The sequence below is a fragment of the Callithrix jacchus genome, chromosome 5, assembly GCF_049354715.1.
Source record: "Callithrix jacchus isolate 240 chromosome 5, calJac240_pri, whole genome shotgun sequence".
Classification (NCBI taxonomy): Eukaryota; Metazoa; Chordata; class Mammalia; order Primates; family Cebidae; genus Callithrix; species Callithrix jacchus.
In genome coordinates this window covers 117,641,529-117,666,368 of record NC_133506.1, presented here as the reverse complement: position 1 = coordinate 117,666,368, position 24,840 = coordinate 117,641,529, and the positions used below count along the sequence as shown (strand labels likewise).

General features: G+C 54.0%; 3 protein-coding genes across 5 annotated transcripts in view; all 3 read right to left on the bottom strand.

The window, feature by feature from the left end:
* Window positions 1-233: 233 nt before the first annotated feature.
* On the bottom strand, window positions 234-3,049 carry HOXB8 (homeobox B8). Of its 2 annotated transcripts, none has more exons than XM_054256305.2 (2): window positions 2,212-3,049; window positions 234-1,422 (listed from the first exon to the last, which is right to left on the bottom strand). In XM_054256305.2, exons 1-2 carry the CDS (start codon window positions 2,633-2,635, stop codon window positions 1,115-1,117), a joined length of 732 nt encoding a protein of 243 aa, XP_054112280.1. In that variant the 5' UTR covers window positions 2,636-3,049; the 3' UTR covers window positions 234-1,114. The 2 variants fall into 2 exon arrangements, with proteins under 2 accessions (XP_054112280.1, XP_035157222.1); XM_035301331.3 differs by having other exon boundaries at window positions 234-1,419.
* A 25-nt stretch (window positions 3,050-3,074) lies between these two features.
* Window positions 3,075-14,497, bottom strand: HOXB9 (homeobox B9). 2 transcript variants are annotated; one of them, XM_078375565.1, is made up of 2 exons: window positions 13,661-14,385; window positions 3,075-3,188 (listed from the first exon to the last, which is right to left on the bottom strand). In XM_078375565.1, the coding sequence occupies exons 1-2, from the start codon at window positions 14,175-14,177 to the stop codon at window positions 3,082-3,084; spliced, it is 624 nt and encodes a 207-aa protein (XP_078231691.1). In that variant the 5' UTR covers window positions 14,178-14,385; the 3' UTR covers window positions 3,075-3,081. The 2 variants fall into 2 exon arrangements, with proteins under 2 accessions (XP_078231691.1, XP_035157221.1); XM_035301330.3 differs by lacking the exon at window positions 3,075-3,188 and adding an exon at window positions 9,063-11,050 and having other exon boundaries at window positions 13,661-14,497.
* An 84-nt stretch (window positions 14,498-14,581) lies between these two features.
* Window positions 14,582-24,840, bottom strand: part of LOC144582821 (uncharacterized) — a 57,610-nt gene continuing 47,351 nt past the window's right edge. Inside the window, exon 5 of the mRNA XM_078375430.1 lies at window positions 14,582-24,653. Within this exon, the coding sequence (XP_078231556.1) occupies window positions 24,435-24,653 (219 nt within the window). The 3' untranslated portion in view covers window positions 14,582-24,434. The remainder of the gene's footprint in view (window positions 24,654-24,840) is intronic.

Genomic DNA, 24,840 nt, shown 5'->3' with positions numbered 1-24,840 from the left:
GAGGAGGGGGTTTCTCTTGGCTCCCCTCCCTCGTTTTTCTCTCCTCCAATCAGGCGCAGCCGCCTCCCTCACCCCCTGCGCCCCTGGGCCGAGGGACTCGCACCACCTGCCTCCAGCCCCCGCCCCCTCCTCTCCGCGGCCTAGCCTCAGCAGGCGCAGGAGCCTGGTGACAGGCTCCCCACCGGCTCTCCAAGGCACCCGGGAGCAAATGAGGAGCGCTGGCCAGGCCAGACTCGGGTTCTTGCTTGTAAACTTTATTGTAACTCTTCCGCCCTTTTGAGGCGCAGACAACAGAACAAAGTATAGAGGAACAACAAAATATATAATTAGCCCTCCCTCCCCCCCCATAAAGCAATTCACGGATACAGGATACATTCTCTTCACAGTAAACCTAAGAACACTTTTAACAATTGCCCACAGCGCGCATGCTAACTAAAGTAATCTCTTTTGAGAAACACTTAAGACAAAATTGTCAAACCAAAGGGGGTGGGTGGAGGAGGAAAAGAGAGAAGCCAGAGAGAAAGCCAGCGAGCTGGGGGGTGCAGAGGGGAGAGAGGAATGGGAGGAGGAATGAGAACGCAGCGAGAGAGAGAGAGAGAGAGAGAGAGAGAGAGAGAGAGAGGAGAGAGAGAGAGGAGAGGAGAGAGAGAGGGAGGAGAGGGAGACAGAATTACGGCGTGAATAGGCAGTTTCATGTTGTTGGGAGAACTTAGCAGAAATCGGTACCTCGGTCATTACAAAGAAGCACGTTCAAAGGAAAAAGACCATTGCACAAGAAGGCTTTTTACAAGGGGTGGGAAGGGGCGTGGGGGGCTCAGCCGGGCCTTGGCCGCTCATCCTCACAGGGCGAGGGAGTCCTTGCTTAAATCCTTTTCTTCCCCCCCCCCGCCCCCAAGAGAAGGGAAGGAGATCCACGGTAGCTCACACACAGAAGCTATTACGAGATACTACCACTAGCGGGGACTGGCGCGGCGGGGGACGCTGCGGTGGGAGGCCCGGCTCCTGGCCCGGCTAGCGGGGCCAGAGCTCTCTCGGGCAGGGGGCAGGCGGCGGCGGCGCGGCCGGGACCCGCGGACGTGCGGGCGGCCGCGGCCCTGGCAGTCCTAGCTGGAGCCTACTTCTTGTCGCCCTTCTGTGCGTCGCCCTCGTCCGCCGCCTCCGGGGCCCTCTCCAGCTTCTGTTTCTCCAGCTCCTCCTGCTCGCATTTGCTGCTGGGGAACTTGTCTTTGTTGTTCTCTTTTTTCCACTTCATCCTCCGGTTCTGGAACCAGATTTTGACCTGTCTCTCTGTCAGTCCCAGCGCGTGCGATACCTCGATTCGTCGCTTGCGAGTCAGATAGGGATTAAATAGGAACTCCTTCTCCAGCTCCAGGGTCTGGTAGCGGCTGTAGGTCTGTCGGCCTCGCCTGCGTCCGGCGGCTGCTGGGAATGGGGGAAAGGGCGAGACAGAGGGGAGGGGAGGGTGGGGGAGGGGGCAGAGACGGAGAAGGTTGGAAGATTCGTGAACGAGCCTAGGAGACCAGTATAATAAGGGCAGGAGACCTTCTACCCCGTACGGGGGTGGGGGGCGCGAGAAGGCCGCGGTCAGCGGAGAAGGGGGGCGAGGGGGATCAGACACTACTGAATCTAAGGGAGCCAGAAAGGGGAGCCCCTTCCCCTGGTTACCCAGACCAGAGTCGGGTAGGAGGTGGTTCAGATCTATTAGAAGTGCCATAAACTTTGGGAGGAAGGATGTGAAGGGGGGGTAATAAGAATAAAAAAGCCGGGTGGGGACGAATGGACCCACCTTGAAAAGCCCCCAGAGCCTCTGCCCCAGAAGAAAAGTTTCTTCAGGGTAATTAAACTATAAAGCAATTGAGAAGTGCAAAAGTTGAGCGCCCCACTCCCACCACCCTCTCTTCACTACCCCCCATAAAACAGTAAAAGGGAAAAAAGGAGGGGAAGAAAAAGAAAAGTAAGGCAGGGTGAGGGGTTTATAGATTCAGGAAATGTTTCTAACCGACCCCCTTCAAGGGGAACAAAAAAGACAGAAAGAAGAAAGAAAGAGAAAGAAAGGAAGAAAAAAGAAAGGGAAAAAGCGGCAGGCGATGGGAACGGAGCCGGCAAGTCTTCCAGAAGCTGGAGGAAATGCGCCCCAGCCTGCCCGGCCCCCTGCCCGGCCTTGGGCCCTCCCGGCCCCATCCTGCCTCGCCGGCCCCGTGGCGAGCTCACCTTGCGGGCGCATCCAGGGGAAGAGCTGTGTGGGCGACGGGCTCTGCTCGGAGCCCTCGGCCTCCTCGCCCAGGCCGCTAGCGGCGGCAAGCTTGCAGTCTGCGTACTGCACCAGGTCTGGATCCTGCGCACCGAATAGGCTCTGGCGTTGCAGCGGGTCGTAGCCGTAGAAATTGCCGGGGTCCCCGTGGCACGCCACGGCGCACGGGTTCTGCTGGTAGGGAGCCGTGGACAGCGACGACGGCCCGTGGTAGAACTCCTGGATTTGCGACGGGTGCTGGAAGCTGCCGCCGCTGCTAGGACCGTACACCACGGTGGGTCGGCCGCCCAGGTCCTGGGCGAAGCCGCAGTCATAATAATTGGGGCGCAGGGACTCCCCGGTTTTGTATTTGGAGAACAGTGAGTTGACGAAATAAGAGCTCATTTTATTGAATTTTGAGGCGGCGGCGGCGGCGGCGGAGGCTGTAGTTGGGGGCTGTTGGGGAGGGGGCGGGGAGGGGGAAAGGGAGGGAGAGAGAAAAAAACGCGGATTCGCCGGCTCCTAGTCACCCTCGCCAGGAAAGGAGAGGGAAAGGGAGGAGGAAAAAAAAAGAAAAGAAAGAAAAGGCGAAGAAGATCTCGAAGCCTACACACTTTTTGTGATTTCCAGGAATAGAAAAGAACAGAGAAGCCTCCAAAAGTCTAAGCTCGCATGGCAGCCGCGTCTCGCTCGCCCTCCCCCCACCCCCCACCCCCCAAACAAAAATATACCGCCACTTAAAGAGGTCCTCGCTTTACATTTCGAAGAAGGGATGCCAGTTCATAAACAGTTTTCGGTGATTTACTTCCCTGCAAATGAGTTGTTTCATATTTTGCACTGTCTTTTCATGATCATTTGCATCCATTAGAGACCCCGCATCCTATTGGCTTCTTCGTACTCCTCCCGGACAGAACGCAGAGCGAGGGTGAAAGCGAGAGAGAGCGAGCGAGAGAGAGAGCTAGAGCGAGAGAACGCCAGGGAGTGAGGAAAGATCGAAAAAAAAAAAAGGAGGGGAAGAAAAAAACACCCAGGGAGAGAGGGGGAGAGGGGGAGAGAGAGGGGGAGAGGGAGAGGGGGTGAGAGAGAATGAATACGGATTAAATCTGTTTAACTACCTACATTAATGAGATATCTCTCGCCTCCCAACAAATCAAATACCTTCGCAGACCACCCCCAAAGACTGATGTGGGGGAGTCACGGAAAAAAACACGCACACACACATATACAACACGCCAGGCGTAGGCACGCTGTTAATTTCGCGATTTTAACGAGGCAATTGGAGTCTTTCTAAATGTCAGGGTCGCTTCGGAAAAATGTAAAAGAACACGGTTTAATTGCGCCGAGTTTTAAAAGGTCCTATAAATGTAATTGGTATTTTAATACAAGTTATCAAATCATACAGCTTCCTCTCCTAAACATATTTTCAAACAAACGAGGTAGTCATATTTAAAGCTTTAATGATCAATTTCCTTATTATTGATAAAGGTTTAACTATCGTGTGGAGGGAATTGGCTGGGTAACCGGCCCCCCAAAAAACGGCTGTAAACTCTTTAACAAACTATAAAACGCAATAAAGCCGGAGTCTGTTGTTGTTTATGCCGCAGCGCATAAAAGCTGTTAGCATTTTACGAGTTCTTTCCTCTACAGCTATAAAACTGCAGCTTCGATCGCCCCCGCCACCCGACTGCAGCACGGTGGGGGTGACGAGCCGAAATGAGAATGATTATAGGGATTTTTTTCGGCACAAACGGTGACTTTTCTGAGATTTTCACCTCCTTCCATCCTGGCAAGCACCTGTCTTCACCCCTTCTCTGGAGCCCCCAAACGGTCCCCTTTTTGCCCTGCCCTGGTCAGTCACACAACTTCCTCTCGTTAAAAAATAAGCAAAGATTTTCTGTGGAGCAGGAGTCTGGGAGATCTTGAGGAGGGACAGGGAGGGAAGAAGAAACTTTCTGGTTAATGAGCAGTGGTTGAAGCACAGAGCAAAGTTTGACCTTCCACTGCCCATTCTGCAGGTTCACTGCAATTTCTGCTTGCTGAAAAGGGGGTCTCCTGAAGTTCCTTCAGTCCAGTCAGCACTTTTCAAGGCAGACTTTGCATGAGAAGAGAGGGCCTGATGCCATCAGAGGGGTGAAACCCTAATGGGGTGCTGTGCACCTGCACCCAGGCCTTAGGACCAAGTAGCTAAGCCCAGTTATCAATAGCTCCCAAACTTCCCAGGCCGACCTCCATACCTTCTGCAGTGCCCTAGGGTGGGAGGGCACCACTAAGCCCATCAACACATCAAGAGGAAAGAAGGGTGATGGAGGCTGTGGCAGGGTATCAGGCCCTGGCACCTGGCCTTGGTGCCCACTGTCTTATGCTCTCAACCGCTCTAGGCAGTGGCTGCAAAGTATGTGTTTGGGGGGCATCTATTAGTCCTCAGTGTCCCCAAGACCTTTTGAGCCACTGTCAGTACCTAAACTGACCAGGGTGTGGGATTCAGTTAAAGCAAGGTTGCTGAGTCCCCCATTTTCTCCCCTTTACCCTTGCGGAGCCTCTAGTTAAACCTGGCTTGGTTCTCCCTGCAGACCTGGGGACCAGACGCCTGCACTCAGAATGCTGGAACAAGCTGACTGGTGCCACACTCTGTGGCCACTGCCTTCCCTGCCTACCCGGCCTCACGATGGTGGTGGCCAGGCTTTAGAAGGCCGGTCTTAGGGTCAGAACCAATGGCCTCCTGTAGCAGTAGATTGTTAAGGGACAGGAAGGAGAGAAAGAAAATTTTGAACAACAAAAGTGGAGGCTTTACAAATACATTTAATCCATTGTTCATTCAGGAGACAGTGGTTTGTTTCTAGACGGGCACCTTTCGAGGACCCCGTACACTCCAACATTTGTAAAAATGAAACTATCACTTTTCCACAGGGAACCTTACTAGTGGGGTCACTTCGTTCTTCAAAAGTGAAGCCAGAGAATGAGAGAAAGGCTACAAGGGGAAGAGAGAGAAATGAAAAGAGCGGGGAGACCACTAGGGCTTTGAATTTTCAGCGCGTGGCTGAGGGGACCGTGAGGCAATGGAGGGCAGAGTTAGGTTGTTGCCGAAGCAAACATTTTTATCAAGTGCAGAGGATTTTATGGTCATGATTTGAGAACTCACCGGTGAGGTACAAATTCAATGGCTTGTTCTAAATCATCTCTACATTGTGCCAGAAATTCCTGATGGAAGGAAAATGTTTCTATTATAAGAAGAAAAAAAAAGAGCGAAGAGACAATTTATAAACACCCAGCGGAGCGCAGATTTATTAGAGAAACTCAAGTTAAGGAGAAACTCTGCTTGCCTCCTTGCACCAGGTACTGGTGGGGGAGAGGAGAGGCTGCAGCTGGGGTGATTTTGAGGGGGTGGGAATATCTATTACGGGCGCAGGTTTGTCGCACAGGAGGCAGGAATCTGGCGGGGCAGGGAGGACATAGATTTGGAATGCAAGGGCCTGTGGACAGCCAGGGTGCGAGTCTCAGAACGAAAGTGCTCAGAGGCCAGACCTCCAGCTACTCAATGAGGAAAGGATCCGCACTCCCAGGTTTGCCTGCGCCAGGGCCGTGGCGCGGGGAGCCGCAGCTCTCACCTGGAAACCGAGAAACCCAGGGAAAACAGAACTCCTGTGTCCTGACGCCGCGCCCGCCCTCGCGCCCATGGGAAACCCCGCATTATTTGGGGTTGCGCAAAGCGTCCACAGGCGACACCCGAGCCTTCCGCGCTCCGCTGCCCTGGGGAGCCCCTTCCCCGCGCCTAGGTCGCCCTGCCTGCGCCCAGCCCCGCGCCGCACTCATACAAAGGCTCCAGAGCCTGCGCCGGCGCGAAGCCGCCCCGCCGGCTTTGGGTATCTCCGAACCCCACAAAAGCTACGGCTTCATTTCCTCCCAGATTGGGTGGTCCCGGGCTGGCTTACGCGATTTCCTCTCCATCCGGTGGGCAGCCCGCCTCGGGGCAGCTTCCTCTCCATCCCACCTTCTTTTGCCGGCTCGCCTCTCACCTGACCTGCTTACCCGAATCCGAGGACTTTCCTTTCGCCTCCCTTCACGGAAAATCTCGGTTTTTTCGAATCAATTCTCCTTTTGGATTTGGACTAACTATTCCTGTTGTTACTATTATTCTTCGTTTTCACGCATTTGTTGCCCCACGGAATACGGCAACTGGGTGAGAAGCACTGAGCCCTCCTCGTGGGGAAAATTCAGAAAATTGACCATTTGAGCAGTGGGGGAACACTACTATAACTGAAATCTATAAAATGGGGGTAAGGCCATACGAACCCTATTTTTTTTATTAGGTGCAAATTATTCATGACTTTTGGTAGCGCTCAGTTTCTAGATTCAGGGCCGACCTAGGCGCGGTGCGGGGCGCAGACCTCCGCAGCCGCCGCTCCCTGGATTTCCACATGGAGCAAGGGTGCCATCTAGCGGTTACTCTGCGAAAAGGCGCCGCCGCCACCGGCTCCACCAGTTTTCAGGAAAGCAGCCTCGGCAAGAGAAACTTTCCTAACTAGCAGGGAAAGGGGAGAGAAAGGGAAGCGGGCATGAAAAAGGGCATCAGAATCAGGAAACGGCTCATGAAATTGTGTAGATAAGCTAAAAGAAAAAGATAAAACACAGGAGGGGAGAGAAAAAAAAAAAGAAATCCTAAGCTTTTTTCTTTCTGCATACACCTCCCACCCTGACCCTAATTTCTAGCGGAGACCGCCAAGCAGCGCGCAGTTTATGGCCCGTAAAAAGGGGGACCGAGCACTTTTCAAACTCCACAAGACTGTTTCAAATTCTGAGGAGAAACAATTGGGCTTTCTGTTGGGGGAGAGGAGGCTTGAGAGGATGGGATGACACTGTAAAAGAATTAAGAGGCTGCCCGCGACCAGACGTCTGGCCCCGCCGAACCTGCGTGTGTGTGTGTGCGCGCGCGCGCGCGCGTGTGTGTGTGTGTGTGTGTGTCCAGGAGGAACCTCGTTTCCAACGCCCGATTCTAAAGGGGGTGTGAAGAACAAAGAGCCCCAGTTGCAATCTCTGAAGCATTTGCCACAACAAAGTGTTCTCCCCCCACCCACCCCGCCGCTGCTCCCTTCTCTGCCCTCTGAGTCCCCCCCACCCCCCCGCCAAGCCCCGAGCCCCGCGTTCTGGGCGGGTGAGGGTGGGGGCTGCCGGAGCGGGGCCCACCCACTACCCCCGCCAGGCCGGGAGTCTCTGCCCAGCTGCCGCTCTCTCAGCTCCGGAAAGTTTCCCCTCGCTGTTTGCTTTGCTGCTGTTTAGTTTCTTAACCTTCAGAAATTTATACGCTATAAACTTTTATAGCGGTCATATTCTTTTATTGCTGCGCACACGGCATTGAATTCCTTTCCCGGCTTCTCTCTGCCTCGCACTCTGGCGGTCCCCCTCTCTGAATCCCTCTCTCTTTTATGACAACCGATTTCCCCATCTCCGGCTTCCGAGCCTCCGCATCTTCGTCTTTGTTTGTCTTTAAAGAGGCAACCCCGGGCTGGGGACCAGACGCCGCCGGCGGAGGCCCCTCGGAGCGCCCTCGCCCCTACCACGCAGCACTCCCCTCTGTTCGAGCCTCACTCTGCTTTTCTTTAGGCGGAAACCGACCTTCTCTGTTTGCTCTCAGCACTGGCTGGGCCTGGGAAGCCCAGGATGGGGCGGGAGCCTGGTCTACACCAGCTGTAAAGCCAGATTCATTTTGTATCCCTAATGAAACCCTCCTTGGGCCTGTCCCGGCCCACTTGACGCGGAGCTGCGCTTTCCTCCTGCCTCCCACCGTCTCTCGGATCAGTTCGTTCTTTCGCTGGAGGGGGGTAGGCCTGGCCTTTTCACTTGCAGGCTCCCTTCACTGAGGCCACGCTTTGTTTCCAATTCTACCCCAACCTGCAAGGTCTCAGCCGGCCGCGGTGTTGCCGACTTGGGTTGGGGAGAGGCTCCTGCGGGAGGCCAGCTCTGGAGCGCCGTCCCAGCCGAAGGAATCCCAAGGCCTGGGTGAGAAGCGCAGGTTCCCAAGAACTGCGGTCTTCACAAGAGGCTCTGGTGAAACCCCTCAGTCCGAGAGGGACACAAAGGTGCTTCTTGAAACTGAGTTTAATTCTGGGGTCCTTTTGGGAAGGGAAATTTTCTACGGAGACAGTTCTGCTTCCCACTCAATGCCCTCTCCAGCCTTTGCAGAGGTGCTTACACAGGGCTCAACCTCTACCAAACCCAGGCCATCTCAGACCAAGGCTGCTGCCCTGTGGCTCAAACTGGAGCCCCCAACCCCAACTGGGGGCCGAGAACTCTAACCCTTCCTTTGAATGGAAGGAAGGAGATTCCAGCGCTCTGGAGGCCTCGGTCTATACCTAGGCACCCTGCTGCAGGAAGAACAGAGAGAAATTACTGTGTTTCTCCCTTGCATCATATTTTAAAGTGGCGAAAGAAAGGTGACATTATCAGTGGCTAAGGGAGGTGAACTATCCCCAGGAGATGCAAGAAGACTTGCTTTCCCAGCTATTCTCAAGGCAGTGAGGAGGACTCAGGACCGCATTGCTCCCCAGACCTGTCCCCTCTCCAAACAACCCATATTTCCTTCCCTCCCTCCTCCAGTCTTCCAGTTCTCCTGTTGGAAGGCTCTTGATCAGTTTAACTAGCAGTCTTGGGACCTAGGGTCTGAGATTGGCTTTCAGCCCCACCTTTAGAGAGCTCTGCAGGGAACCTTGCTCTGCAGGGTCTAAGGAGACACCTCCTGGGCTCAGCCATCTTTTTCCCCAAGTCTTTTTCCTGACAACTGGGATCTCTACCTATGGTCGGGGCCCAGAGAACCAACACAGAATAAGACAAGGAGAGATTTATTTTCTAGAGTGATATATATTTTTTGTTCCTTTTCTTTTTTTGTTCCAAAACAAACAATTAGAGCTCTAGGCCCCTCACCCTCCCCACTCCCACCCAATACCTTCCCATATAATCGACAACGAAAAACAGGCGAGACAATCACCCCCAAAGAAATCACGAAACACAAGCACAATTTCACGACAGCCACCGACAAAGCAAAAAACTTCTACTGGAATGTCCCCTTGTAGGATCAGGAGAAGCAGGAGCAAGAGTCCACGAATTGGAGGGGACTGAGAGGAAGGGGAGCAGGGGGAGGAGGGGAAGCAGAGAGTAAGCTTCCATCTGATGCTTAGGTGCGATTTTGTCTCTTTCCTTTGCACGCGGGACTCTTCCCCAGAAGCGCGTGCACGCACCAGCCGCGCAGATCCGCATCCAGGCCCATGAAGCTGGAGGCAAAGCCTGGCGCTGGGCCCGGTCGCCTTTGACGCTGGGGCTGCAGCCGCCAAGCCTGGGATTCCTCCGCGTGGGTCGAGAAGCCGGTGGGATGCGGAGGAAGGCGCAGGGCTTTGCGCGCTGATTGCTCCTCCCTGTCCCAGAGCACTAGTCCTGGAAGGGAGCTTGGGAATTGATTCACAATAAATTCTCATTCGGACTCTCCTGACCTGGCTTTCCTGTCTACAGTGGGGTTGACCTAGAGGGGGATGGAGGGTGGAGGGGTTTTCTAGAAGGAACGGCTTGACTCGCGGGTGCAAGGTGGATTCCACCGAAGAGAGTAGATTTCGGAGCTAGGGAGGATGCGGAAGAATGCAGGGCCAGTCGAGAGCAAGAGAAGCTACAGTCTGTCAAGCGGTGCACAGATGAACAGGAGAAAGACATTGTCAATGCTCTACGACCCACAGTTTGACCTCCTTTTGTTGGAAGGAGAGGGAAACATGCAGAATTAAACATTTCCTGCAACAAAATGTGTATGTTGGTGGGAGGTGGGGAGTAGCTCCACCTAAGATACCTTCATAAAACCACGTGCTGCCTTTTCTTGTACTTTCTAGACCACCAGCTTGGGGGCTACGTTCGCCCTATCTTCCCCGTGGCCCTTGGCCTGGGAATAGTTGGAAACTCCACGGGGACAGTATGGCAATGCTGCGACCTTGGGGCTGCAACCCTTCATTCAGGAGTCTGCCTCTAGACACCTCCCCGGCGTGTATCTGCATCAGGGGTAGAACCCGGGCTTGCCTGATGGTCTGAGGGCTGTTCTGCCAAATTTGGTGTGCGATGGTCTGCATCTGGAGTGCCACTTCACTTGACTGAATGGTGGCTGTGAGCTCACCCCATTATCACTGTGGACTCCAGGCTGTATGTGTGTGGGTGTCTGCTGGGCTGTATGGAGTTGGAGTGTCCCTGGGTGACTTTTGGATGGGCATAGAGAAGAAATAGGTAAGCTGGAAGTGAGAGGCTAGGACTTCCCAGAAAAATTACGGAGCATACTAGGAGCTTGACTATGGTCTCTTTCCTTGTGGCCCATCACCTTCTTAGGAACCATCTACTTCTATCTTCTAAATAACAAAACTTTCTCCTGACACCCAGGGAGAAGAGAAAGACAGGTAAGGGCAAAGGAAAGAAGAGAGGCTCTAGGTGCAGATAAAGGACTTGGAAGAGAGACTCCCTTCCCCATTCACTTGAACACATTCCAGACAGCGCTGGCTTTACAGTCGTCACATAAATAAGAGTGAGATGGGGAAGAGCTGGGAGGAGTAGGGGTAATGTTTACTCTTTACTCTTTACCCTGCTCCTTATTCATTTTCTTCATTTTCATCCGCCGGTTCTGAAACCAGATTTTGACTTGTCTCTCACTCAGATTGAGGAGTCTGGCCACTTCGTGCCTACGGTCCCTGGTGAGGTACATATTGAACAGAAACTCCTTCTCTAGCTCCAGCGTCTGGTATTTGGTGTAGGGACAGCGCTTTTTCCGGGAAGAGCGAGCGTGCAGCCAGTTGGCGGAGGGGTTGGCTGAAAGAGAAGCAGCGATAGAATCAAAGAAAGGAAGAGGGTGAAGGGCCCCAGACCAAGACAGCACACCCCTGGTCTCCACTCCCCATCTTGCATTGGAGAAAAAGCACCTGGGCCTCCAAGCTCCTGGAGAGGGTGATGCAGATGGGCCAGCCATTGCTGTAGGCACCTCTAGATGGGAGGCTGTGTGGAAAGGATGGAGCCAAACGTGTGCCCAGCCTTCCTCAGCACTTCCAAAGCTCTGCGTACATCAAGTTCCCTCTCAATTTCTCTCCACTTGGGTCCAAACTGCTTAGGACCCAGGTCAGAGTTCAGCATGGTTGAGGCCCCACCAGCAGCAGCCCCAGGCTGGCTAGGGGTGGGTGGCTGACCTGAAGGGCCCTGGCTCTAGGAGGTGAGAGGAGGAGTTGGGGGGGGGGGAGTGAGATGTCTGTCCAATTACTGCATTTGGGGTATCACTTGACCCCAAGAGAACTTTCAGCCCTTCAGTTCAGTCCCAGTACACCATGCCTTGATCACAAGTTTGTGTCTCTAGACTACATGGCAGCAGGCATGTGGGTCTGCGTAGAAATCTCCCCTTCCGCCACCACCACACACCACAAATATGGGTCTGCACTTAGAGCCGCAAACAGCCAGCACACTCCAATTCACACGCAATGCAATTGCAACCATTTATCAATTCCAGCCTATGGACAGGGGAGTGCCGGGGGTTCACAGATAACTTATGGCTGCAATAGTCTCTCTCATTTTCAGCTCATCCTTAGCTCACAGTTTGGTTAACACAAGTTCAGGGAAATTGGGGAGAAAAATTGCTCCAGTCCCAAGGTGGGGAGCCAGGGGTGATGTGGAGGTAACAGGAAGCACACCTAGCCTTAATTGGTCCTATGTCGGGGAGAGGGTGAAGGGGAGAAGATGGTAACTGAGTGGAAGAGAGGAAACAAAAATATATACAGGCCTCTCTTCTAACCCTCTCTCCCCCCACTCTGGAACTCAAAAAAGTTGCCAAATAAAGCTAAGCCAATTAAAAATAGCAGCCACCAGCTACTAGCTTCCTTGTCCCCAAATGAAAAACGGTGGGTTTTTTATATAAAAAATGTGGTTCCTCCTACACTAAGTAACCGTGTCTTACCAATTTGCAGCACTATTTCCTTAACGTGATTGCCTGGGATGGGACCCACAGCCGCATTAAATATGAAAGAGGGAAAAACTGTTAATAATTGATCCTAGCCAAATGGCTGCCTTGCAATAATGGGCTTTTCAGGAAGAGACTGGGGGTTTGGGGTGGGGGAGTGTCTGTTTGGGAGTGTGGGGAGGGTTGGGGAAGAATGTGTTCCCCAAATGCCAGCTCTTAGGATTCCACCTGGAAGGTTGGAAGTGACAGGACCCTGCAGGGAATGGGGCAGCTCTTTACTCTCCAGCAGGCAAAGATGCTCTAAAGGGCCCTGGGGCCACTCAGTCAATGGGAAATTTAGCAGGACAAGGAGAAACTAGAAAATCCCTACTTCTCAAAAAGAGTGAGGGACGAGGACCGGATCCACCAGCCTGCGAGTCATTGTTTGGGGCTGAGAGTTCCCTCACCGATGTGCCCTTCTCAACCTTAAAAATAAATAATAGGAGAACCCTGGCTTCTCACCTAGTAGCACCTCCTGGAAATCAGCCAGACTTGGCTTTCCGGCTGGGGTGCTTTTGAGGAGTGGGAGGTGATGGGAAACTACCCACAAAGGGTAAAGTTCTCCGCCTCTCCGCAACCCTCTCTTCCCCCCAACCCCTCCTATCCCCGGGGTCCCTTTGGGACGCCCCGATATTCAGAAGCGATTTTCCGACTGCAGACTCCCGGAAAGGCTGACAACCCGGGCTGGGGCTACGGAGCCCCGCGGAGAGCAGCGGGGACAGCAGAAAAGGAAGCTGCAGCCCCGACGAGGACGCCGAGGAGGAGAGGGGCCACCGGAGGGAAGGCTCCCGGGGAGGGGCCGGCGCATCGGGGAGGGGGCTCAGTCACCGTGTCCTGGGCTTCCCCCGCCCCTCCCGACGCAGGCAGCGGACTCCGCGGCTACAGCGCGAGATCTGCTAGGAACAATCCTCCGTCAAGCTGTTGCATCGCAAATAAAATCCTAATGAGCCCCCTCCCCCTTCCCCTTGGCCGGCTTTTACGGTCTGCGCGTGGCGCGGGGAGCTCTGCCAGCCGCACGGCCCCAGGCAGCCCAGTGCGCTCCGGCCCTTGGCCTCGCCGGCTCCCGGCCTCGCTGGCCGCAGGCCCCGGGCCCCACCAGCTCCTCTCCCCGCCGTAGCCAGTCTCTGGCCGGGCTTTCTTTCGGGCCTCCGGGAGAGAGGGGGGACAGGAGGCCGAAAGAGCTGCAAGTCGATCCCGAGTCCCTGTTCCCCTCAGGACTTGGAGAAGTAGGGGGGATGCTCCTCTGGCGGCCTCAGTCTCCCCTTCTAGAGCACGCAGCTTTCCCCTTCCCTCCGTCTTTCGCTACTCTCCCCTCCTCCCGGCTCGCTCTCCGACCACCGCCGCAGCTTCCCTTCACATTGTCCGCTGTTTATTGCCTTTCCCCTCCCCGCCCCCTCCTGGCCTTCGGCCTCGGTATTTCCTCACTTTTTATAACTTACTTTGATCCGGCCTCTCTTTGTCCTCGCTTCCTTCGCAAATTTTATTGTCCCCGTAGCCGGGTCTTTGATTAGACAGCACGGCCTCCCTGCCCGCCGAAGTTTCCAAACTGTACTCGGGCGTGCCCTGTTTGAGCAGCTCCCCAGGCGCGCCCAGCAGCGGCTCCGCCTTCACCGCCGCCTGGCCCTGCCCGGGGGCCGCTTCCCCGCGCGGCGCCGGCTCCAGCCAGGTGCGGAGGTACCTGCTCTCCGCCGGCGGGACGCCCTGGGGCTGGATGTAGGGGTGGTAGACGGACGGCAGGCTCCCAGACGCGTGCGGGCTCAGCGGCGCCCAGGAGGCGCCGAACACCGGCGCTTTGGGCTGGAAGCTGCACGAGGGGAACTCCAGGTGCTCCGCGTGGCCCGGCTGCCGTGGGCTCGCGTACTGGCCAGAAGGAAACTTGGCTGGAGGCGCGTCCTCACTCTCGTGACTTATGATCGAGTCGACATAATAGCTGCTAAGCGTCCCAGAAATGGACATTCTCAGACATTATCCGGGCGCTCACAGGGGGAAGGGAAGCGCTCGCGCGGCGGCGCCCAAGCAGGGAGAGGTGGCACCCGGACCGGTGTGAGGGCTTTCGGACGCGACCCCCCCAGCCCCCCACCCTCCCACCCCCACCCCCTGCTCAACTTCTCAGCCAACAAAGTACAGTGGAGCAGCCCGGCTCAGCGCTCCTAGCAAAATGATTGGTCAAAGTTTTTCCGACTGCCTGATAAAGCGTCAGCTCCGACATAAATCAATCCGGCGAGGGGGCTGCGCTCTCGCTGTCATCCGTCCGCACCGCATTCCATATCGAGGATGGATTGTTTTATGCTGATGCAATGTGCTATCACGTCAGGGCTCCGGCGGCCACGTAACCTCAGCCGGAGCTGCCGGCCGCCCGGTCCCCCCCCTCGCCCCCCCCACTCTTCCCGCTGCAGGAAGGGGGGCAGTTCTCGACGTGGGGCGGCGGGGGCGGAGGAGAGGCGGAGGGAAGAGGCTGGCTGCCTCGGGAGGGACGCAGGCTGTAGAGCCCTCTCCCTAGGCGGGTCGGGGAGGGAGGGAGAGCAAGGGCGGAGGGAGGGAGAGAGCCCAGCCCGGGGAGCAGCCAGAAAGACCCGAGAGGATACTGAGAGATGAGGTGGTCCTGTCCCCCCCACACACACACCTCCACCTCCACCCTGCAGGCCCTCATTTCCTCTTCTCTGTCCCCTTGACAGAAGATGTTTATTAAATAACAGCAGCAGCAATCCACAGGAGATGAAGTAAAAGGATGAGGGGAGAAGTTGGGGATTTTAGGACGTTGTCCGCTTTGAAGGGGGCTTTCGGTGCACTCTTTATAGAGATTTACAAGACTGGGAACCTCCCTGGACCCCTCAGTAGCGGAGGGTGGAGGGCAGAGGGGAATAAAACGGCTGAATGTCCAAGAATCCACTGTTTGTCCTGAAATTAGAACCTGCCTGAGGTTAAAGGGATCCATCAGGCTCTGGAAACGAGAGCCTAGGAAAGAGTTTAATACAAGGAATCAGAGCGCTTTTACATTTATTGGGCCTTTCTCTGACTCTGGCCAGAAGGATGCATTTGAGGTGGGGCGGGCGGGGGGGGGGGGGCAACCATTTCTCCTTTTCTCCACTGAATAATCATCCAGGCCCCTAAAATTGCCCAGATGAGGGAGCTGAACAAGAGAAAGGGTTAAGGGCACTTCCCTGAGGTGTCACCAGAGCAGAGGCCTGGGATCCTCAACCAACAAGTGAAGGGGTCCCATGTCATCTCCCCTTCTGTCCAGAGAGAAAGGAGCCTGGGCTGAGTTTTCAGCCCTCCTATCCTGCTCCTCTCACTCGGGGCTCCTGCTCTGGAGATTTCCAAACACCGATATAGGGGCCAGTGTGAACAGCAAGCCCAGGGTCAGTCTCTGCTCCTCACTACCTTACTCCCCGCAGACCCCCTCATTGAAGCTACCAAGTAGCCTTTTTTAAATATATGTACTCTGTGGCCCTGCACGGGGACTCTTCCCGGCCCACCGACTGGCTTCCTGGCTCCTCTCCCAGCCTTTCTTTGCTTCTCACCTTCGGCCCTAGGTGCAGTCGCCTCTCCTGACACTTGGGGAGGTGCGACTCTGGGGCAGACACAGTTCTCCTCGGTTTGGGCTCAGACACAGATTGGGGTGGATTTCTACACAACTCTCTGATTCTGAGTCCTAATAAGGCAGACCGCCCTCAGTGCGGTCCTTTTAGCAAAAGCCGGGCCACTCTAACTTGGGGCTGTTCTTTTTGGCCACCTACCCCTCTGCCTTGTGGAAGGCTTCGGATCACCTCCCACACAGACACACACTCCCACTCGCTTTTCTTCCCAAATGAAGCCATCTCGTGTCATTACATGTGAAATACGAGGGTGAAGCGCCATATTTCTTCACATTATGGGGATTTCAAAATGATTTTTTAAAGATCAATGCCGGCGCCCAGCCGGCCCCCTCCTTTCCCACCCACCCTCTTCGAGGGTGGCAGCCTGGCAGATCCGGAACCAAACAGCGTGAAGATCTGCTTTTTCCATAGGACCCAAGTGGGGAAACAAAACTCCGATGCAAATTCTTCCAAGTAGCGGTTGGATGCTTGGGAAAGTCGAGGGAGCTCCCTGGACTCAACAGCGAAAGAGCTGGGCGCTGAGAGAATGAATCACAGTTAAGGCAAAGCACCTGTTCTCAATTTGCCAGCCCTATGAAGTCTGCTGTAGGCTTTACCTGTCATAAATATACTCTTCAGGAAAAAAAGATTCCCTCCCCAACCATAAATAACGACATTATGAAGCATGGCGGGCTGAGTATATGATTTCTGTAGTATATAAATTAGGGCCTAAAAGGACATGTGTATTACGGACTGGGGCTTTTTTATTTATGGAAAAGTCACAGCGCTAGGCTGTCCTTAAGACCCAAGCAAAGCAGGCACTGGGCTCTGACTGCCGTCTTCCTCCTCAATGCAACAAGAGAGGAGTCAAGAGGGCCACTCAGTTTAGGGAAGAAGTTAGAGGAGGAAGAACATTTGGGCGGATGGCTTGTGCTCTACTAGGGTGAATTCTCCCGGCAGACGAGATTCAGGGTTGTGGGTTGCTGCCTGCCTGAGGAGTTGCCCCTATTCCCTGGTGGCTCCCGAGTGCTCGGTAAGGAGGGGACTCAGGCCTCTTTTCTGAGACCAGAACTTAGCCTTTGCTCACAAAGAAGCTGGAGAGTGGAGACAATTTAAAAATGACAGGTTTTGGAGATCCTGGTCTTCTCAGGGAGCAGTGACTCGAGAGGAGAGAGAATGAACTGGCCCCTAAAGCCTGTAGTCTGCATCCCAGCTCTTTGCCCTCCAGGTGGACGCGCCAAGCAAGGAGTCTCACTCTAGTCAAGCTTTCTAGAAAGCATTGCTGCCCCAAACTGGAGTTCAACTCCTGCTCAGGCAAATGATTAAAGGGTCAGCTGAGAGCCTGTGGACCCCCTCCCACCAAAAAAATCTTGTTTTCTCCCCAGACAATGGCACCCACTATCCAGGAGGATTGTGGCCCCTGGACTCCAGCTTCCAAAGACACTTAATAGAGGGGTTGCTTCAGTGGGGGTCAGTTTGTCCTGAGAAAGCGAAACTGCTCCACACCCCACTCCCAATTCCTAAACAGAAAGAAGGAAAACCCTGCCTTCTCTTGCAGCCTTTTGCCATTCCCTGCACTGGAACCTCGCTTGAACACAACTGGGGCCGGTAGCTGGTAGCTTGGAGAAGGACAAGCGGGGAAAAGCGGCAGCCTCTGACCACACTGGGGCCCCGAGCAGGCAACAATGAGGCAGAGGTTTGAGAAGCAGAGACCGACCAGCCGGTGAGTTCCCATGCTGTGAGGGTGACTTTTAGACGAGTCCTGGGCAGTAAGAAGAGAGAGAAAATCTAGAGGAAGGGAAGGAAATGGGAGAAGAAAGAAAAACAGTGAGAATGGGGAAAAAATGTTTGTTTTTAATTAATAAGTTTAGCTGAAATTTAGGCATGTTGTATGTAAATAGATGTGCATATCCTGTATGTATATTTCAAATCAATATTTCTGTATGGGGAACGCAGTGTGCAAATGCACTGTGCTCTATACTGTGTATAGACTATGTAATAAATAAATGTGCCTAACTATGAAACTTGATGTGTTTGGGCATTTGTGGATGTAAGATCTAATTGTGCATATGTGGATGCATGCATAACCCCTGTGAGTGATGGGGGTTTACGATTTTGCTCATATAAGAAGATCAGTTACCGAAAATCTTGTGTGTACATTTTTATAACCATCACACACCTATGGAGAAGGCATAAATTACCCAAAAGCTTGGGTATTTATGTACTTGAATTATGGCTATAAAATATTACCTAATTCGGATGGCTCATTTGAAAATCTGTCCCTTGACTTGATATTCAAGCAAAATATACAGTGTATCCTCAAATGCACATGGCTTAACACTAGATTGATTCTATAACTTCTTTCCAAAATGTTTCTCTGGAAGGTAAAATAAATGCCTCAAATTGGGCCAGAAGAGGTTAAAAAAATTTGTGACTTCTTAAAACTCTTTACTGTGTTTTTTACCCAAAACCACAGGGACGGTGTGCATTGTGTGATTCTTAGTTCATGATAGCGATAGGCGCAGGGATGGAGGCACAGTTACTTATGAGCACATGTGTCTCACAGAAGTATGAAACAGAGGCGGACGGAGATGAGCTGAGTGTGAAAGTGACTGTAGAGGTCAAGCAAAAGTACTGCTGTGTACAACAAAATTAAGTAAGTCCCCAAAGCTATGTCCCCAAGCACCAGAGGTTTTTCTTCTGACTCAAGATCAGAGTCCAGACCCACTCTGGGAGGAGTGAGGCATGAGGACAGTTACTCCAGTGGGAAAAGACAGAAGATCCCAGAATCCTTACCATTTATGCAAAACGGCTTCCCAAACAGGCATCACAACGAATCTGCACACTCGGGTTCAAACCTCGGTGCTTCCACACCCCTCAAGTGGGGATCTTAATTGTGAAGTAACGAAATCTTCTGCCAAACCTCCCTCCCAGGATGTTAGAGGTGAAAGGAAGGACTGAGAGGTCAGTGGCCCAAGCCAACATCAGGAATCTCCTTACCAACTCTCAGCCATCAAGGATATCCAAGGCGGTGGGGGTGGCTGACTCCTTGGGAGGGGGCATCCAGGAGGCCAAACGGGGTGGGCGGCAGGCGGAAAGAAGGCGAGCAGGTAGAAGGTTATTACGAAATTGCTTCCATAAAACCTGTGGCTGTTGTAAAACTCTGCTTTCCAAAGACTTTATTTCCTCCTTTCTCTCTAACATCCCCCTTTTTTCTTTTTACAGCACTTTTGCTGAGAGGGGGTGGCTAAGGAACGCCAGGGATGGAAGACAGGCAGGCTCCGAGTGACCAGGCAGGTTTGTGAGAGGCCCAGGGAGAAGTGAGATAAGGCCGCTGGGACACACCAGGCTGTCTCCACCCAGACCAGAGGATGAGAAACTGTCAAGGGACAGAGTTGTTGGCCTTTGCTTATCAGGACAGTGGGTTGAAGGCTGCATTTCCCCTAGGCTAGGGGTGGGTCTCGCTAATGCCCCTCTGCTCTAGCAGAGGCTCCTTGTTCAGATACCCCCTGGCCCTCCAAGGCAGCCTGGCGCCAAAGCCCCATCCGGTTGGGCCTCTTTCCCGGACCCCTTTGCACATTTCCTCTGCCTCAAACAGGCGGGGGGGGTAATATTTGGTAACAAAAGTTAGCTTATGCTTTGGAACATCCCCCTTCTTCCACCAGCACTTCTAGTTATTCCTTTCCTGGGCACAGAGCCAGCAGCCTTAAAAGGACTGGGGTCAGAGAGGGTATCACAGTCTCCCCCTGCCCAACCCCTGGCTCCATCACTTGTCACTACATAAGTCGGGGTTGAATTGTCCAACAACCTGTGCTCCCCATTAGCTTGCAAGTCAGGTCCCTCTCTGAGGGGGTGGCACTCAGGACCTATGTGTACCCCTAGCCTAGCCTAAGGCCAGTGGGAAGGCTTTGGCCACTGTGGTGGGTGGGGAGGAAAGAGTCAACTGAGGGATTAGGAAAGGAAGGACTTTTTTGACCTACTTCTATAGGTCCGGTCCCATTAGGGGGCCTTCAACAGGACCCTGAGAGCTTTGGGCTGAGACTGCAAGAGATCCTGATGTGTGCCTTTCAGAGTGAGAACTATTGAGCCCTCTTCAAGGACCTGAAGCTTCCCGCTGAAGTGAAGCACCAGTCCCCAAAGAGTTACAAAAAACTCAAGAACACCCTGTGCTTCTGTTGAAATCAAGTATTTGTGAAGTTGGGGAGACTTTCTCTGGAAAGTTCTGGGTGTAGATGAGAGCTGGGAGACCCCAAGACTGGAAGCTTGGAGCTCCGACTGCCATCCTTGGGTTGGGCTGAACAGCTCAACAAGGGCCAGGAAGGTGCTTGGGAGAGTTGACTGCTCCTCATCCCCCTTTTCCTCCTAACACCCCCCCCCACACACACACACACACACGCCCCATTCAGAAGTGGGAAGACACTTCCCAGAACTCTTCTCCGGGTAACATTCTTGCTGCTCCTGATTGAAGGACCTCAAACCTCCTTCCCATTTTGCAACGTTGGTCCTGATTCTGCTCCCCTCCCCCCACTCCTCCAGCTAAGCGAGGAGCAGTAACTGCCGTGGATCGGGTGGTTTGATGTTGTTGTGTTCAGAAACCCAGGCCCAACAACATGAAACTACCTAATTCACTCAGCAGTTCCAGTTCAAGCTCTAGGTCAAGGGCTCACTGGGGGCAGACCCTGTTGCCATTTTGTGTGTGTGTGTGTGTGTGCGTGTGTGTGAGCCAAAAAAGCGGCTTAATTTTTCTCCACCTCTTCCCCAACAGAAGCCAGTTGCTACTAAACAACGCATCGGCAGAACTGAACCCAGGACTCTAGCAAAACCATTTTGGAGCCAGTCCTGACAGCTCAGATTCCAGAGACTTTTGCTCCCTTCCAGGAGCCCTGGTCAGAGAAGAAGACCTTAGTCACAGGCACAGGCGTGGGCAGGGCCTCTCTGGTATACCTGCGCCGGTCTCTGCTTCTCAGCCCAGCTGGGGGTCTCCACAGATAAATATAATTCTCAACTTCAAACCGATATGAAGGTGCATCTACACTCAGCAACCGGCCAGCCCCTGCATTCCAGATCACCCAGCCTCCCTGTGAAGTTCTGAGAGGCCAGATCTTCAAGTCCTACATCACCCTCCAGCTTTGAGACTGGGGCGCAGACCGGAGAGTGGAGCAAAAGAGTGCTGAGAAAGTGCTGAGAGAGAAAGTGACAGAGAGAAAGGTGTAAAAGCTGAGTGTCAGAAAGTATCGGGAATTCTAGGGAACAAACAGAGGAGAATGGGATTTGGAGGGGAAAGCCGGTTGATCTGAATCGTTGCTATGAAGGCACCCTGCCCAAAATGTCCCAGGGCCCTGCCTCTGCAGAGGCCGAGCTGCCCCAGGTAAGACAATCCATTTCGAACCCGCGCAGAGCAGGAGGACTGGGACTGGGTGGCAGAGAACCAATTTGCTTCCCCCTTCCTGACCTTTGGTCTGGGTCCTTCGCCCCCTAACGTGCCCGCTCCTCACCCCTGCCTCTCCAGACACCCGCCTGCTCACAGGTGCTCACACTCACCCCCGCACCCATCCCAGCACCGTGGCTGCTGGAGGCCGCGGGCGGAGGCGGACTTACCTGGGCGGCGGCGGTGCCGGCCGCGGCCGTCGGAAGGTGCGGAGCCAGCGGCCGCGGCCCAGTCCCGGCTCCCTCCCGCCCTCGCCCCTAAGCGAGGGTCCGAGTGGCCACGTGTCCCGCAGAGAAGTCCGAGGTAGCGAGGAGTCGGCCTGGCCGCCCGCTCCCCCTCCCGGGTATAAATCTTGGGGACCGGAAATACAATAAAACTTCACCATGTTGATGAACTTCAAACAGTTTACATCCCCTCCTGTCATGAAAAGAAAGACGTCCGGGGGCAGATTAAAAGGAAGGGGAAACAAATTTACGAGCGGCAGAAGCACCCGACTCGGCGCTTTTTTTTTGCCCGCACACTTTGTCCGCGTGGAGAGAAGCAGCCCCGGCCCCCGGGCCTTGGCCTCCGCGGAACCGGCCGCCAGGCGCGCTCTTCTCTCGGAGGAGTCCGCGCTGACCCAGCCAGCGCCAGGCAGAGACTGGAAACCGCTGCCTACACGTAAAATCCACAGAGCCCCGCGCACACCCTGCGATCGGCTCGGCCCGCCAGGCTCGGGATGGGGCTCTCCGCTCCTCGCCAAAGCAGAGCCGGTCGCCCTGGAGCTTCCTCGCAAAAGTCCAGGCTCTCCAAACCATTCCCGGAGGCCTCCATTTTTTGCATCTTTCCGCGGAAAGCGGGTTTTTTGTTTTTGTTTTGTTTTTCAGACAGAGTACCGCTTTTCTGTCGCCAGGCTGAAATGCAGTGGCGCAATCTCGGCTCGCTCCAACCTCCACCTCCCGGGTTCAAGCGATTCTCCTGCCTCAGCCTCCCGAGTAGCTGGGACTACAGGCACCCGCCACCACGCCCGGCTAATTTTTGTATTTTTAGTAGAGATGGGATTTTACTATGTTGGCCGGGCTGGCCTTGAACTCCTGACCTCATGATCCGCCTGCCTCGGTCTCCCAAAGTGCTGGGATTACAGGCATGAGCCACCGCGCCCAGCCCAAGGGGTTTTTTGTTTTGTATTTTAAATTTTTCTTTTCTCTTTTTCTGTCTCTAGCGGCCAGACCTTTGCCCTGCCCAGCCCTGCCCGTTTATTACCAGGTACTTGCTAGAAGGGAACAGAAGATAAGACTCAGGGTGACTCCCAAGGCCTGAAGGAGGCTGGAGGCTCCCAGAGGATAAACCAACCCTAGGGACCAGTCAGTCTTCCCCGGAGTGGAAGTGACAGCCACACTGCTTAGTGCTGCGTGTGGAAGTTCCACCACGGTCTCCCTATCTCCTTTAAGCCTCAAAATCAAACAAAACCACTGCTACCCAGGCCTCAAGTTTCCATAGTTCTTGTCTGGATCGTTTACTTTTTCTCAAAACTTCGTGGACTCCAAATTCTTTACTAGGCCTCTGTGAACCAAAACGAAGGAAAATCCCTTTTCATCTTGGGCTTCAGAGAACTGAGAGCGAAATAATCGTCTTCCTGCTCCTTTTGTCTGCTCCAGGGGCCTGGTTAGGTGCCCTTCTGGGTGGGAGAGCAAAAGGTTCTCCATCCTGCCTTAAAGTTATTCACCCCCAAAACACCAGGCGTTCAGGTCTGAGACACAATTGGCAGCTAAGATTAGCTCAGGCTCAGGCAGGGTGTTCAGGTACATGAGTGAGGTCCAGCTGTGGGCCCAGGAGGGGGTTTACTGCACTGAAGGCACACCCCTTCCCATAGATACACCCAGGTACAACCCCAACCCAGCCAACTCCACACCCCCACCCCAAGAAAGGGCACCAAAGTGCTGCTGGAGATTTTAAAAATTTGATGAAAAAAATTAAACTGGCAGGGAAAATACTAGGCAGTACCGTTCTCGAATTTTCTGAAAGGCTGACTCTGCTGGAGGCAGTCCCGCTCTGCCCCAGCTCTCCAGAGGTGGGTGATGGTTTTGTGGGGAGTGCTCTCTGGCCCCTTCCTAGCACCAAGAAGGAGGAAGTGGGGAGCTCTTTAACAGCTGGAATTATCTTTCTGGCCAATATTCATATTCCAGGATTTGCATAGGGAGTCCCTCCAGCCTCCCGCATTTGCTCTTTATCATGCTATATTTTTATTCAAAATACTGAGATGCCAGCTACTGGCCATCACTCCTTCTATCAGGATTTCCCTCCGGGAGGAGGGCAGAACTGAGGGGCCAGCAGTTTCCAGACCATTCAAGAGTGTTATTACCCATCGCCTCCCAGGTACCTGGTGGGAGCCAGTGTGCTGGCTCCTAGACTATTGATGGCCCGGGTTTCTGTGGCTCCCTGGCTGAGGAGAGGAGAAGGAAACCTTTTATAGTCTTAGACTCTTTGGAGAACCTGAGGAGGCCATAGCCTTAGGATGGTGCACCTGCACACCCGTATGTTTTGCATACATTTCAGGGGCTTTGTGGCTTTCCCTACCCCATCCCAAGAACCCAGGCCATGGATTCCAGTTAAAAAAAAATAAACCTCTCCGCATGGTGCCAAAGGACACCCCAAAGCCGTTCCCACAGATACCAGCTGTGTCCTTCCGAGGGAACCCCAAAGAAGTCAACTTTCAGAGGCTCAGCAAAGGCACCCATGGATGGGGTGCTGGTGCTGCTCATACACTAACTAGCTGAGACGGTGGTCACTCCGTGAGTAAAGGCCATTTAGGCAACGTTTCTTTTCACTCCCAAACGTTTTCCAAACACTTTTCCAAAAGCATGTTGATCTCCAAATTATTCAGAAAATTGATGGCTAAGCTGGAGGGTTTAGAGGCAGTTTCTCCCTGCTCTCTTTCTTCATTGATAAAGCAGAGTTCTAGCGCAACTGGAGTGGGGCGCGGGGCCGGACAATTTGGATGGTAAGAGGAGGCAGTGTAGACACAGACGCAAAACACAAGATCCTTAAAGAAACCAGAACTGAGACCCTCTTCCATTTTGTGAGAATCACAAGAATAAATATTTCTGGGACTTCCTGGCCCGTCTCCCTTCACGGGGTTCATTATGTGTCGAGGAGGGAGGAGGCAGTCTCGGAGAAGTCAGAGGAGCCAGAAGCCGAGTTCCTAGACCCCAGCTGGATTTTTTTTTTTTTTCAATTTCTGGCGTCGGGCGGCTGGGGAAGCAGTCTGTGGTCTCCCGGCGGGTGAGGCCGAGACAGAGACCGACCTCTAGGCGGCGCCCTGGCGTTGAGTCCGCGCTGAACTAGATTCTGGCGCAGCTCTGCGTCCCGCGCCGGGTGAAGGGGCAGGTTCCTGCAGGCGCTCTGGGCTCGGCCTGGAGCTGGCCGCCCGCACGTCGCCTTTGGCGCCCTCTGCCAAGCAAGAGAAACACGGTTAAATGAGTGCACTGGGATAGAAATCCACAGCTAATCAAGTCCCCATCCGCCCCCACCCCCTGGCCCTTACCTCCTAACCCTGTCTCCGACGCCAGGGAGCCCGAATCTCCTTTGATCTCCCCAGCAGCCGGCTAGAGGACAGCGCCAGCATCTTTAACCCCCT